The sequence below is a fragment of the Pelodiscus sinensis genome, chromosome 13 (genome assembly GCF_052426305.1).
Source record: "Pelodiscus sinensis isolate ZL-2025 chromosome 13, ASM5242630v1, whole genome shotgun sequence".
NCBI classification, from domain to species: domain Eukaryota; kingdom Metazoa; phylum Chordata; order Testudines; family Trionychidae; genus Pelodiscus; species Pelodiscus sinensis.
In genome coordinates, this window is record NC_143064.1 from 27,379,845 (window position 1) to 27,393,848 (window position 14,004).

The 14,004-nt window shown below is 46.4% G+C and overlaps 1 protein-coding gene across 1 annotated transcript in view; it reads left to right on the forward strand.

The window, feature by feature from the left end:
- The window catches only part of LOC102463958 (G protein-coupled receptor 83-like), a 38,180-nt gene continuing 24,176 nt past the window's right edge, over nt 1-14,004 (forward strand). Inside the window, exons 1-3 of the mRNA XM_089781626.1 lie at nt 1-218; nt 9,485-10,492; nt 13,284-13,409. Of these exons, the coding sequence (XP_089637752.1) occupies nt 10,106-10,492; nt 13,284-13,409 (513 nt within the window). The 5' untranslated portion in view covers nt 1-218; nt 9,485-10,105. The remainder of the gene's footprint in view (nt 219-9,484; nt 10,493-13,283; nt 13,410-14,004) is intronic.

Sequence of the window (14,004 nt, forward strand, 5' to 3'; positions counted from 1 at the left end):
GGCAGCGTGCTGCACGTGGCGCCGGGCGGCAGGCACCTTGCGGGAGTGCAACAGGCTGGTCCCTCCAGCCGGCTGCTGCGGGAGAGCGGGGCGAGGAGGGCAGAGGGGGATCCGCTTGCAAACGAGCAGGGCCAGCGGAGAGCCGCCCCTCCTGGCCAGGCGGCTGGTTGCTGAAGGAGTTGCTGGCTGGCTGCGAGACCTCTCTCCGTAGCAAGCAGGTGGGTAAAGACGCGAAGTTCTCAGGCAAGGGGAGACCGCTATTTGGCCGGCTGCAGGGGCCGCTCTGTGAACTTAGCTTCTCCTGGAGACAGTCGGCATTTTTATCGTACACTCGTAAAGATGTCCAGAGTGTGTGCGATCGCCGAGGGATTTGTGCCTGGCTCGCTGTTGCACTAGTTACACCGGCTTGTTGGCCTGCATTTTACTTGTAACGCTGTGTGCGCGAGAGGGAGTGTGACCGGACTGCAAAATATCCAGCGTTTTGTGTGCCACAGAGTGTCTGTCTCACTAGATGGCAATTCACTCCCAGGGAAGTATTTTTTATTCTCTCTGAAGAGACTTGATGAGTGGAAAGCGTTTTATATCACTGGTCGCTCAGATCCGGTTACAGTGTGAAGCTGGAATAATACTTCATTGCAGATCCCTCAATAAATTCCTAAATGGAAATAGGCATCCAGGAAAGATTGCTTTGATTGCTCGCTGATTTCTCTTTCTATTTTTTAAGTTAAATTGACACTTCTATGACAACACTTAAAGAAATTGCCTTTTAAAGCTGACATAGTAATTCTTGGAAATTTCTGTTCAAAACTAAGCACATGTGAGTGGAGGGCAGAATGAGAAATAAATTAGAGGCAGGGTAATTTGGTTTCCATCTTAATTGGATTTTGCCTGTAATCTGTGCCTCATTTGTACTTTTAATATCTGATTTTTTTAAAATAGCTTATTTGCTTTTATCCTGGGCTAACAAAGCTGTGGAAGAACAGCTTCAGTAAAACTGATAATGTTCAGCAGGAGATTTAACTGGCACGATGATTGTGATAGTGAAGATGTTTGTTAAATAGAAAAGATGTTTTTAAACAGCTAGACCTATGTTCAAAAGACATGGTGATGCTTCATTAGAGAAAATGTAGGTCAGCTGAAGTCCACTTCTGTTTTCGTCCAGATAATATATAAATCTATAGAAGTGTGAGCTAATATACAAAAAGCTGCCTGCCAAGCAAGCTCCCTTCAGATACAAAACCAGAATGTTTTAGATATGACAGAAGCACAATCTAGGTTTAGTTTAAACACACAAATAGATATTTCCATCCCAGATCCGGTCTGTAGTACATTTGAGCCAATCTCCTGTCTTCGTCAGTGACCAGAATAAAATGTTTCAAAGGAGGCTGAAAGAAACTCTAATGGCCTGTTAGGGGGGATTTTCCAGCCCATCTAAGTGACTTAAGCATCCAAGTGCTATTGGCTCTCAATGGGGCTCGTGGCATAATCACCTAGACCTTTTAAAACATCCATTCTTCTGGAAAAGTCATGTCAAACATGTAGCCTGTAGGCTGCATACGGCCCAATCAATTTTTTTTTGCAGCCTGCGACTACATCTTTATAAATTATCTGTGTGTGGCACACCTGGATACATTGTTTACTGGGGTGGCCAACCCGTGGCTCTCTTTGATTAAAGAAATGCGGCTCCTGTGCCACATGCCCAGACTGCTCATGGCCGGCCACTCTGTGCACACGCTCCAGCGCCTGGAAGGAGAATTGAGTGGCAGCGGTGGCTCTGGGACCCAGGCATTAGGTTAGAGCGGGGGGGAACTGGGGGTGCCTGGCTGTGGGAGAAGGGAGGGGGATTGGGTTGGAGGGGCCTGGGAGTGCCTGGATCTGGGGGAGCAAAGGGGGATTGGGCTAGAACGGGAGTGTGGGGGTTGTCTGCCTCTGGGGGAGAGGAAGGAGATTGGGTTAGAATGGGAGTAGGGAGGTGCCTGGCTCTGGGGGAGGGGAGGGCATTGGGTTAGAGCCGGGGGGGGGGGGGGGCGCTGAAGAACCTTAAACTCAAAGTCTTCATGGATGCAAATAACAACAATTTTACACATCAAATTATTGTATTACCTTCAAACGAGACCTGAAAAAATATTATAAAATATACCTAAAACATAATCTATAATAATAAATAATTATGACTTTCTGATAGAAGTACATTTTCTTTGGTGGCCGTGAAAGCTATCAGTTTTAATTTGCACAGCCCACAGTAGGCTTCAGGTTTGACATGCCTGTTCTAGAATAACCCTCCCTTGGGAGAAGTTTCCTCCTAACCTCCATTACTTTCAGGAGGGCTGCAAACACATGACCTGCAGACCAGATTTGGCCCACATAGTGTCTGTAGAAGTCATGTGGGCCACAGACACTCTCCAGAAATTCAACTTTTATGTAAAAAAAAAAAAGCAATAACTTTTTATCTTATGGTTGCAAATAAAACCTTCCAAAAGTGAAACCAGTGTAAACTGATAGCGGTGACACTTGAGTCTGCAGAGAGCCTGATAAGTAAAGCTCTGAAACATCTATCAAGCCCAGAAATGATACTTCAGTATCAGCATTAACCATTCCATTGCAGATCATTCTAGAAGAGGCGGGAGAGAGGAGGACTAAAAGAAATGCAAAGGAAGGAGTAATAGAGACTTTCAAAGATGAGAAGAGGGAGAGAGAGAGAAAGAAAGATTGAAGGATGGGGAAGGAAGGAGAGATAGTGGTGTCCTGAAAGGGGAGACAAAAAACAGGACTATGTAGCACTTTAAAGACTAACAAGATGGTTTATTAGGTGATGAGCTTTCGAGGGCCAGACCCACTTCCTCAGATCAAATAGTGGAAGAAAATTGTCACAACCATATATACCAAAGGATACAATTAAAAAAATGAACACATATGAAAAGGACAAATCAAATTTCAGAACAGGATGGGGAGGGGAGGTAAATGTCTGTGAGCTAATGATATTAGAGGTGATAATTGGGGAAGCTATCTTTGTAATGGGTCTTTATTCAAACTTAGGTGTAACGTGTCAAATTTAAGCATGAATGACAGTTCAGAGGATTCTCTTTCAAGTGTAGTCTTAAAAGGCCTTTGAAGCAGGATGATCACCTCTAATATCATTAGCTCACAGACATTTACCTCCCACCCTCCACCCCCCTTCTGTTCTGAAATTTGATTTGTCCTTTTCATATGTGTTCATTGTGGTATATATGGGTGTGACAATTTTCTTCCACTATTTGATCTGACGAAGTGGGTCTGGCCCACGAAATCTCACCACCTAATAAACCATCTTGTTAGTCTTTAAAGTGCTACATAGTCCTGATTTTTGTTTCAGCTACACCAGACTAACACGGCTACATTTCTATCACTGAAAGGGGAGCAGAGTGTTGCAGAATATAACAAGGAACTGACTACATTGACGTTACTGCTGGACTCATATCCTTTCCACACGCTCTTTTTACAATCTGTACTAAATGTAAATCTGAACACTCATCCATATAGATACCCAGTCCTTTTAGAATCCTGCTAAGTTCTTGGCCTCAAGGATATCTTGTTACACAAGTTTCGTGGGCTAATTATGTCTTTTGTAGAAAAAGGTTCTGCTTTTCTCAGCTTGACATCTACTGCCTTTCAGTTTCATTGAATGGGCTCTTACACCATGCAAAAGCACACCACCACCACATTCAAAGGCTAACCACACCCCCAGTATTATTTCAGTGTTCAGAAAATAGTCATATTTGGTGGACTTTTTTTTGCCATATTACAACAGCTAAAAGCTCTTGGCCATTTCCTATAGCCTGTCATTCTCTTGTGAACAATTTAGTGGGCAGGAAAGTGCGTTCAATGAACTGTTTTCAGGATTCATGCTTCCCTCAGTCTCTTGGATACTTCCTTGCAAGACCTGCTTTTGTAGTCATTGCTTTTTAGAGACCATCCTTAACACTGTCCCAAGAGATTTTCTAGAAACTCAGACAGACACTAAGGAAAGGGGGGGGCGGGAGGCTGATTCAGGAACAAGCTGCTGGTGGGTAAGTCTCCTCCACATTCCCTCTTAATCCCTAGGTGTTTCAGACATGCAGACAAAGCCACACCCTCATTTCAGTCAGCATTGTCCAATTTTGTCAGAACCAAACAGAGCTCCACTACATGCACATCTTCAGTGACAGAGGGGTGAAGCAGTTGTGCATCAGCCACAAGCAAAACCCTCCCCATCAGACACAACACTATCCCAACCCCTGATTCTGAAAGTTATACAAAGGGAAAGCTCTGGCTGAAACTAAGCACAGTTCCCACCACCTAGGTCCAAGATAGCCTGTATTTTGGTTCACCCAACGGAGCTGCTGCCTATAAAAGATGAAGTCCTGGGATAATGTACATGATTCACTGAAGCAATGTCTTAATGCTGCACCATGACACTCAAAGAGACTCATTTTAACTAGCCCGAAAGTAGTAGGCTTTCAGGAGCTAGGACATGACCATGAAAAATTAATACTATTCCCTTGTATTGCCTTGTAGCCTTCCTTTCTTCCCATTTTGACTTCCTGTCTCCAGCCTGTTCTCTCACATGCTAGAGCGGTGGAGGGCGATAATTTTTGACAGTAGGCCACTCCAAGATTTTGGAAAGTGATCAAGGGCTGCATTCTTCCATGATATTAATGGAGGAACTGCGGGGTCTGGGACAGAGGTTAGGTGTAGAAGGGAGCCTAGGGTAAGAGAGGGAATTTGAGTGATGAGTCACTTGTGACCTGGGGCAATGGACTGTGGTGCAGAAGGTTGGATTGTGACCTAGGGCAGGGAATTGGGGTAGAGGAGGAGGTGCAGGGGTTTGGGTTGTGAGTTAGGGCAGGCGAGGACTGTGATCTGAGGCAGGGGATTAGGATGCCAGATCTGGGAGGGGGTATGGGTGCAGAGGGGGACAGAGGATTTGGGTATGTGGAGTAAGGGGGCAGGAGTGGGGGGCAGAAGGTTGATGAAGGGCGGGGCTAGGATGCTAGAGGCAGGGTCTGGGCAGGAGACTTACCCACCAGCAGCTTGTTCCTGAATCAGCCTCCCTCCCTGCCCTGCCCCTGCATAGGCTTTAGCCATGTGCTCTGTGAATAACTAGGAGCCCCTTGTCCTTCATGGCTGCCTGTTATTGAAACAGGCAGCTCCAAATAGACAGTTTCTGGCCAGAAGCTAGACAATGAAATTGTGCTGTGGGTGGGAGTAGCTCCTAAAGCTTTCCCTCTTCCCCTCTGGGCTCAGTTTTTAAAGTAAAACCACCCCGCAACTGTGTTTCTAAGCTGTGCGCAGATGGTGTGAGGCAAGCAGAGAGCCTGCTTGGGGCTCCCCGCAGCATCCATGGGCTGGATCTGGTGGCTTGGTGCACGGACAGTATTTTATCCAGGCCTGTGCTAGAGATTCTTCCTCTTCTCATTAGTCATGCACCCTCTTGCTCTTCCTCCATATCCCTTCTAACTTACTCCTTACATCAGTCCTTTCATTCATCCATAAGCCTCACAACCACCTGCCCTCTGCTGTTATCCTGTGTCTTGTCTACTAGAAGGCATGTGTATTTTCAGAGCAGGGAATACCTGCTACTAGAATCCCAGTGCTGCATGGAGTTTGGTAGGTTTCACAGTCTGGGTGATTCCCTTGGAAAACAAGCCCCAGGTGTGGGTGATTCCCTATTAGTGGTTCCTCCTCTCAGCTAGCCTGGGGATGAGCTCTGGCCAGGTATTGAACCCTTCACTGGAGCTGTTTCTCCCAGCATTCTCTTGCCCTGTGGATGCTGGACATCTCTCACTCTAGGAACCAGTCTCCTCTTCAGGACTCCAGCAAGGCTACCATAAAATAGCCCCATGAGGGGGACATGTAAAAAAGTCTTTCCAGGACAAGCCATTCTAGGCAATCCACTGTCCCTTGCCTGGTTGGTGCCACATCCCCAGTGGTTGGCAGGAGAACCCATGCTCATCCTTTCTTCCAAGTTACAGGTCAGGGACCGTGTGGTCAGCAACCAAGGCCTGCACTCCTATTTCTTGCTGCAATTCTCCTAAGCCTTCACCTACCTTCCTGGCTAACTCCCTCCATTCAGAAAGTGACTATCTCCCAGCAGCCCCTTTTGACAGCTGACTGGCTTTATAGAAGACATGCCTGTTCCTGTCCAGCTGAGCCTGCTTCCAATTAGCTCCCTGGCTCATTCTTTAGATGAAGCCTGTGGAATTAATTGGCTTCCTTGCAACTTTAACCCCTTCCAGGCTGTGTGGGGTCTCCACTCCATCACAGTAGACATAGGATCAGCCCCTGTAGAGCTCCTGGCATCATTTGGGTCCATAGTTGTAGCACTCTAAGTAAATAAATGGTGCAATCACAGTGATTTCTATTACTGATAGCAAAAGCTTATTGGATAGTTGACACATTAGTCGATTAGTCACCTCCCTCCCTTGCTGCAAGGGGGGAAGAGGAGCAGGTACTGCGGGGAGTGGGATTAAAAGCCAGTTCCCCCCAGCTCCAGCTCCTTGGGACGGAAAAGGGGTGCAGTGGTGGTGCTTCCCCTTTGAAATGTACAAGAGCCCCAGCAGGGGATCTTGTGCATTTCAAAGACTGAAATGCTATGGAGCTTCTGCTTTGAAATGTACAAGAGTCCTAGTGGGGGCTATTGTACACTTCAAAGATTGAAACGCCATGTGGATCCCAGAGCCAGCAGAGACTCAGAGTCAGCTTGGTTTCCATGCAGGCACTTCCACTTTGAAATGTACAAGAGCCTCCATTGGTGTCCCTTGCCTCTGTTTGTCAGGGGCTGGAGAAGGATGGCAGGAGACAAATCGCTTGATCATTGTCTTTGGTCCACCCCCTCTGGGGCACCTGGTGTTGGCCACTGTCGGCAGACAGGCTACTGGGCTAGATGGATCTTTGGTCTGACCCCGTATGGCCATTCTTATGTTCTAACCACCCATGGAGTCTGGAGTCAATGGGGGACTCCCCAATGTCCTCGGGCGCCATGTGGCATTCCAACCTTGAAATTTACAAAAGCCCCCATTGGGGCTCTCGTACATTTCAAAGCAGAAGCTCCGCATGGAGCCTGGGGTCAGTAGGGGACTCCCTGCTGGCCCCAGGCTCCACGCAGCATTTCTATCTTTGAAATGCACAAGAGCCCCCGCTGGGGCTCTTGTACATTTCACAGGCAGAACGCGCACCAGTCCTTATCGACTAATCGAATAGTTGATGGAAATCCCATTAACTATTCAATTAGTTAATTAATTGACATTTAACATCCTTAGTGTATACAGTGAGCAAGAAATATCCTCTGGGAACAAACAGCTGTATCCCCCAGAACTGGCTGACAGCTGTAGAAATACAAGATGGTGGATTTGGTCAGTTTGGTGAAAGGGTCAGAAACACAGGGCAAGAAATTCCCCTCCTTCAACCCCACTATGGGCAACATTTATTGGAAACAACCAAAGGAACGCAAAGCTTTAGAATTCTTGCTTTCCACAAGCTTTTATTGACTGCATTTGAGATTTACAGTCGCTCTGTGTTCGCACATTTCTCCTTAACATTTATCACAGAGGTCAGTTGGTGGTGAAATATGCCAGATAGGCAGGCCTGCCTCAGACTGAGTGCTTATTTATCCTCCAAGCAGATACAGTGCAGTGTAAACTTCCCGCATGAACTGCTCTTACACGGTGCCTGAAGATGGAGCTAAAGTGACCACCTCAAAGGGAGAATTACCTATATGCAACCCACATACCTAGTGTGGGTCACTGTCCCATGTAGTGGCACTTTGACCACTTACAGCAAGCAATAAGAACAAGGGCGCTCTACAGCGTAAGCTGGGAGCCAACTGGCTTTATAACTCAAGCTGTAGAGGTCTCAGGTTCAAATCCACCTGGTGGCAGTTACAAGCTCTCAGGTGTGTGGTTACATACTTCCCTTAGCTGAGCAAGCACATCCTGAGCTCCAGAGAACCAGTTGAGATCCCAGATGAGTCCCTGTTTGTAGCCACCACTGGCCAGATTTGAACCTGAAACCTTTGTATAGCAGCCGCTAAAAGCCAGCTGCCTCTCAATTTAGGCTGCAGAACTCCCTTGTTCTTATCACTGTAGAGCTGTAAGTGCCACTACATGGGACAGTGAACCACACTAAGATTATGTCTATACTGCTTCCTTTTTGTGCAAAAACCCCCTCTTGCACAAGAGCCATTCTTCCTCATTTTTTCAAAAGCCTCTTGCGCAAAAATGGCCCAAATTAATTATGCAAATGAAGTGTGGCAATATGCTAATCCACACTTCATTTGCATAGGCTTTTGCTCAAGAAGGAAGCAGTATAGATGTAGCCTAAATATGCAGGTTACATATAGACACTAGCCATTTCATTTCACTAACCCACCATCCATTGTACCAGCATGTCTAATACGGTATACAGTACTGTGCCTGGGGAAGTGGACCATCAGTGAGTGTACAAATTATTCACTCTACTGCCTCTTACTAGACTGTCTGGAAAATATAGGGTTATAAGAAGTGTGTGAGTAGAGGCGAGTTCCATGTCATAAGTTACTTTTTTCTTAACTATTTGCTTCCTCCCCTGAACTCTGTGTACTATTCAAAACCTACTGAGAATATTTTCCCACTTACAAACATTTGAGCCACTTCAAACAGCTGCCACTTAAAAAAAAAAAAAAAATCCACACTCAGTGTGCCGATGAAGTGTTCCTTCTTTGCAGGTTACCCTGGCACAGTACTGGCAATAGATGGGTGATGTGTGAAGTACACAATCTTGTTCTTTGTACCATTAGAAAGCCAGAAACCTCTTTTGCCCAATGATTTACAGCTTAGTGTTTGAAGCATGTGAAGTACACAGTCCTTCAATGTGTGCTATTCAAATGTACTGAAAGCTATTTTGGGGAAATTTCAAAGTTTTCCAGAAGAATTGGTTATAATTTCCTTTCCTCTTAGGTCTCTTGATTTGCACTTACACTAGTGAAAGAGATCAAGTTTCACAGGCAGAGGGATATTCAAAATAACATTGATGCAACTTTTACTTTTAAGAAGTCAGTAACACTTTACAATTACTTGCTTTCTAATGTGTAGATATATAGCACATGAATAATTCATGGTAGTGAGACATTGTTAAGTAACTCCTGCCAACAACGGTCTTTATGCCCTGGCTCCACCCCTGTTAGTCAGCAGCATACAAAAAATTGTATAGCTTTCTGCTAATTGCAATCAATTGCCAGGAATATCGGGTAATATCGGGTTATACCTCTTAGAGGGGAGCTCAAAGATTTTAAGAGTTAAGATTTTGAGTATAGAGGAATGTTAAAGCCCTTCTACATTTATATAATTGTTTATTTGTATGTGATATCGGTTGGTCTTTAGCTGAAAAAATAATTTACCATAAAAAATGAAAGAGTGGAAGCAGAATGCACAGCTATTGTGTGGAAGAGAAAATTGCAAAATAGCTTATAACATTCTGATATAATTCACAGGTTTTGAATACTCTCTCCGGACAATTATCATGGTTAGCTGAAGAGAACAGCTATTTATGCACTTAAAGACAGTACTTGAAATGGCTGTGAATTTCATTTCAACAGAGAAGAGTAGGGTGGCTGGAAATAAAGAAATGAGGATGAACACAAAAGTGCCTCAGAAGAGAAGGGTGGAAGAACCATAAGTGCAGTTCAGAACAAGAAGAGAAGCTGAAGCAGGAGTAGGACAGTGCCAAATATGATCCAAGATTAGCATTACCCCCAGAATTTGTTATTGGTTTGCTTTATGTAGTTGGGGATTCCCCCCCCCTCCACCCTCCCCCACTGTCTTAGTGGCAAATACAATTTTTACCACGCAAAAGAGAATCTGCAGTCCCTCACAGTTCCCTTCCTCTCTGCATGTGAGAGTTAAACAAGACACTGCTGCATTTCTGACTGCACTGGAGAATTTATTGTGCTCTGTAGCCTCTCCCTAACTTTATATTTTCAAGGATGGCTTTTGCTAATGTTGACTGCATCCTCTCAGCCTCAGCATCTCCAAAGTCAAACAATCACTAACCATATTCCTGGAGCTGCAACTTACACGGTGTCTGTTCTTAGCTTAACTCATTGGAAACCACAATGACTCGCCCCCTGCAGTCGCTTCCCTATTTTCCCCAGGTCACAGGAGTTCTGGAGGAGTTTGACCATAGCTCTTCCTTGGCCAAGTTCATGTCAATCTACCAAGCAGCCAACAGGACAGCCTTCAACTGGACAGACAGCAGGATTGTTGAGTGGGAGAAGTTTGCTGAGTTGGCCAAGTATGAACCAGAATCTCAGAAACCCACAGTGAAAGCTCTTCTAATTGTGGCATACTCAGTTATTATCATCATGTCCCTCTTTGGCAACATGCTGGTCTGCCACGTGGTGATCAAGAACAAGAGGATGCACTCGGCCACCAGCCTCTTCATCATCAATCTGGCAGTGTCTGATATTATGATCACCCTGCTCAACACTCCTTTCACTCTGGTAAGTGCCACATGCTGTGCCACTGTGCCTCCCAAAAATGGAGCTAGGCATGGGCATGGCCATCTAGACCAGTGCTCCATTTGGTACCTGCACTCTGTGAATGCATCTGGGGCTGAGATTTGGACTGAGCACAGTCATGGCTGATAGACAGCAGCTCTGCCAAGTAAATAAACAGGTCTCTCTTGCCTCACACCTGCTTGGTCTTTCCAAATCCAAAATGAATGCCAATAACATCAACTTCTATTGCCATTGAACCACTAGAATGCGCTAGGGCTTCCATGAGACAGAAAGTACTTCCACTGGAGTTATTTTGGATGTAGACACAAGTGAGGTGCTATGATTTACAGGCTCAACCCGTTAGAAGGCTCTAAGGTAGGCGTGACGCTCCTAGAAGTTGCTCTTTGGCAAAATGACTGGAATTCCAATCTTAACCTTTAAAAACTATTACCTGGGGCTGTGTCTAGACTGCACCTATCTGTCGACAGAGAGATGTAGATTAGGCACGTCGAAATTGCTAATGAGCAGGGATTTAAATATCCCATGCTTCATTAGCATAAACATGGCCACCACTTTTTTTCAAACTTTTTCGAAAAAAATAGCAGTCTAGACACGGATCTGTCGAAAATAAACCCTTTTTCTACAGATCCCGTATTCCTCAAAAATGAGGTTTACAGGATCTGTCAAAAAAGGGGGGAGGGATAGCTCTGTGGTTTGAGCATTGGCCTGCTAAACCCAGGGTTATGATTTCAATCCTTGCAGAGGCCATGTAGGGATTTGGGGCAGAAATTTGTCAGGGATGATACTTGGTCCTACTGTGAAGGCAGAGGACTGAACTCAATGACCTTTCAAGGTCCCTTCCAGTTCTGGGAGATAGGCAATCTCCTTTTTAAAAAAATCTGCATCTAGACTGTCTTTTTTTTTTTTTTTCAAAAAAGCTTCGTTTAGAAAAAAAGCAGTGGCCATGTTTATGCTAATGTTGCATGGGATATTTAAATCCCTGCTTCATTAGCAATTTCGACATGCCTAATCTACATCTCTCTGTCAACAGAGAGGTGTAGTCTAGATGTATCCAAGGAGTTTCAGTTTCTGAAGTTGACCATAGGTTTTCTTGGGCTTCAAATGAAACCTGCCCCAAGTGATGGAAGGCACCGAAAAGTCATGTATGTTCTTGAACTCTCCTCAAGCAGTCTTAAGCAGGGTTTGCTGAAAGGTACACACTGGGTGTGCACCAAAAATTTCAGGCCCTCCTCCCCCTTGGCAGAGCCATGCAACTACAACCCCAGCTGCTCGTGGGGGTGGGGCTGTGCAGTGGGTGGCTGCCCTGCCCAAGGAACAGCTGAGCAGCCACCACGCAGCCCATGTGGTGGCTGCAGGACCTGGAGCCTGGGCCTCGGTACTAAAAATAGCATGGGACCCTGCATTGACCCTGTCCCTGACCCCATTTGCCATGCAATCCCATCCCCAGCGTGGGAGCAGCTGAGGCTGCGGCTGCATGGTAGCTACTGGGGCTGGGACCACAATCACTGTGGCCTTGGTCTGACTCCCAGCACACACAACGTGCATGTGCCAGGACTTGCGCCGGGGCCGTGGTGCTATTTGTAGTACTGCAGTCCTGGCTCCAGCAGCTGCCACACTGGGGGTGGGGCCGCATGGCAAACGGGGTCGAGGACAGGGTCAAGGCCCCATTGGAGGGTGGGGGACAGCTGCTCTAGCTGGTGCTGGAGCCAAGAACATGTTGGGAGGTGGATGCTTCCTCTGTCGCTAGGGATTGGGGGCAGGGCTAGTGGGTGGCTACTGCCTCGTGGGATTTTTTTTTTTTTTTTGCCTGACTTGGGGTGGTTTATTGACCTGGCCTCTGGCCAGAAAGACCTAAGCAGCAGAGAGGCAGGGGGAATGCAGTGATTATGTAGTCTCTGGAGGAGGCTGCAGGCCAGGCAGGGTGTTCCAACCCACTGGTCCATATCAGTGCCATCAATATTCCAGTGTATATTGGGCCTGGACTCTCAGACATCTTCCCCAGGCAGCACCCCCACAGCTCTGGCCAGGGGCTATCCTCTCCCTCCCCGCCATGTGGAAAACCAAAGAACTATTCCACACTGCAGCACAACCCCTCCCCCCACAAATACCCAGGACATTTGGTTCCAGGCAGCCAGTCAGGCTGGAGCATAAGTCACCAGGAGTGGCCAAGAAGCACCTTTGCCACAGCCCATTGCATTAGACTGGACAGGGATTCTCCCAGGGCTCTGGCTGCAGCCTCCCGGAAGAGACACAGGCCCAGTGCTGATGAGATGCTTGTTCCCAGGGTCTATCCCAAAGCCTGTCCAAGCCCCCTGCGGCCCAGCTGCAGGGTGGGAAGTGGCAGTAATGGAATCTAAGGGAGGTGGAGCTGCTGCTGGGCTCTTCTTGCTACTCGCATGAGAGCCTGCTCAGTGTTTGCTGGGGGCGGCTGAAGGCAGGGGGGAGCGGTGGGAGGGGAGGAGGAGATGGGAGCTAGCTGTGTGACAGGGCAGAAGATGAGGCAGGAGCTAATGCATCTGCACAGTAAGTGAGGCTTTCTTCCATAACAATTTAAATACATATTTTGTTAGTAACTGGTGGGTGCCATGGCAGTGCACATCCGAACAAGCTCATGTGACCTCATTATTGGTACACAAGACAAAACTCACTCGGTTCACAGATGGAAAATCTTAGTGGGACCACTGGTCCCAGGAGCGCCTCTGTTTGTTTGACTCTGCTGCATGAACCACTTTGTCCTGCTGATGGTTTTAATGGTTTGTTACATTCCCTGCAGGTTCGGTTTGTGAACAGCACGTGGGTCTTTGGAAAGGCCATGTGTCATATCAGCCGCTTTGTGCAGTACTGCTCTCTTCACGTCTCCACGCTCACCCTGACAGCCATAGCCCTGGACCGACATCAGGTACCGAATCCCCAGATGAGGGCAAAATTCTTTGGGCACAGATGCTAAGCAAAGGGGAGTCCAGAACTTCAGTAAGGTGGGAGTGTCACAAGATAGCACTGAGAGGGCAAGTGAGAGCTAAGAGTAGAGATTATACAGCATCTGCCTGTGTTACTCTCACCTATAACCATTGGCATCAGCTTGTCACTTTTATGAGCACTATATTCAGTGCAAAATGTAGAGAGAAAATAGAAACATGCCAATAATGTCCCTTCCCTGTAGAAAACTTTCATTGATCTCAGACAATTAGGGATCTGCCAATCCTGGAAATTCTTCACAAGTAATATAAAAAAGTGAAGAGCTCAGTATGCTTGGTGTGAAAATTCAAATTACCAAAGACAGGTGTGCTCTGTTGCCTCAATTATAATGTGAAGCATTTCTTAATCTGATTTATTTAGAATAAACATCCTTTTGAGGTGGAATTAATCTTATTGACTTGTCACTGCTCAGTCATGGTCTAAGGTATGACTGATTCTCAAGACTAACCAGAGAAAATTGACTTGGCGGTGTCTTTTGCTACCAGTGGTAGATTGGTATGTTCCCATGTACTCTAGAT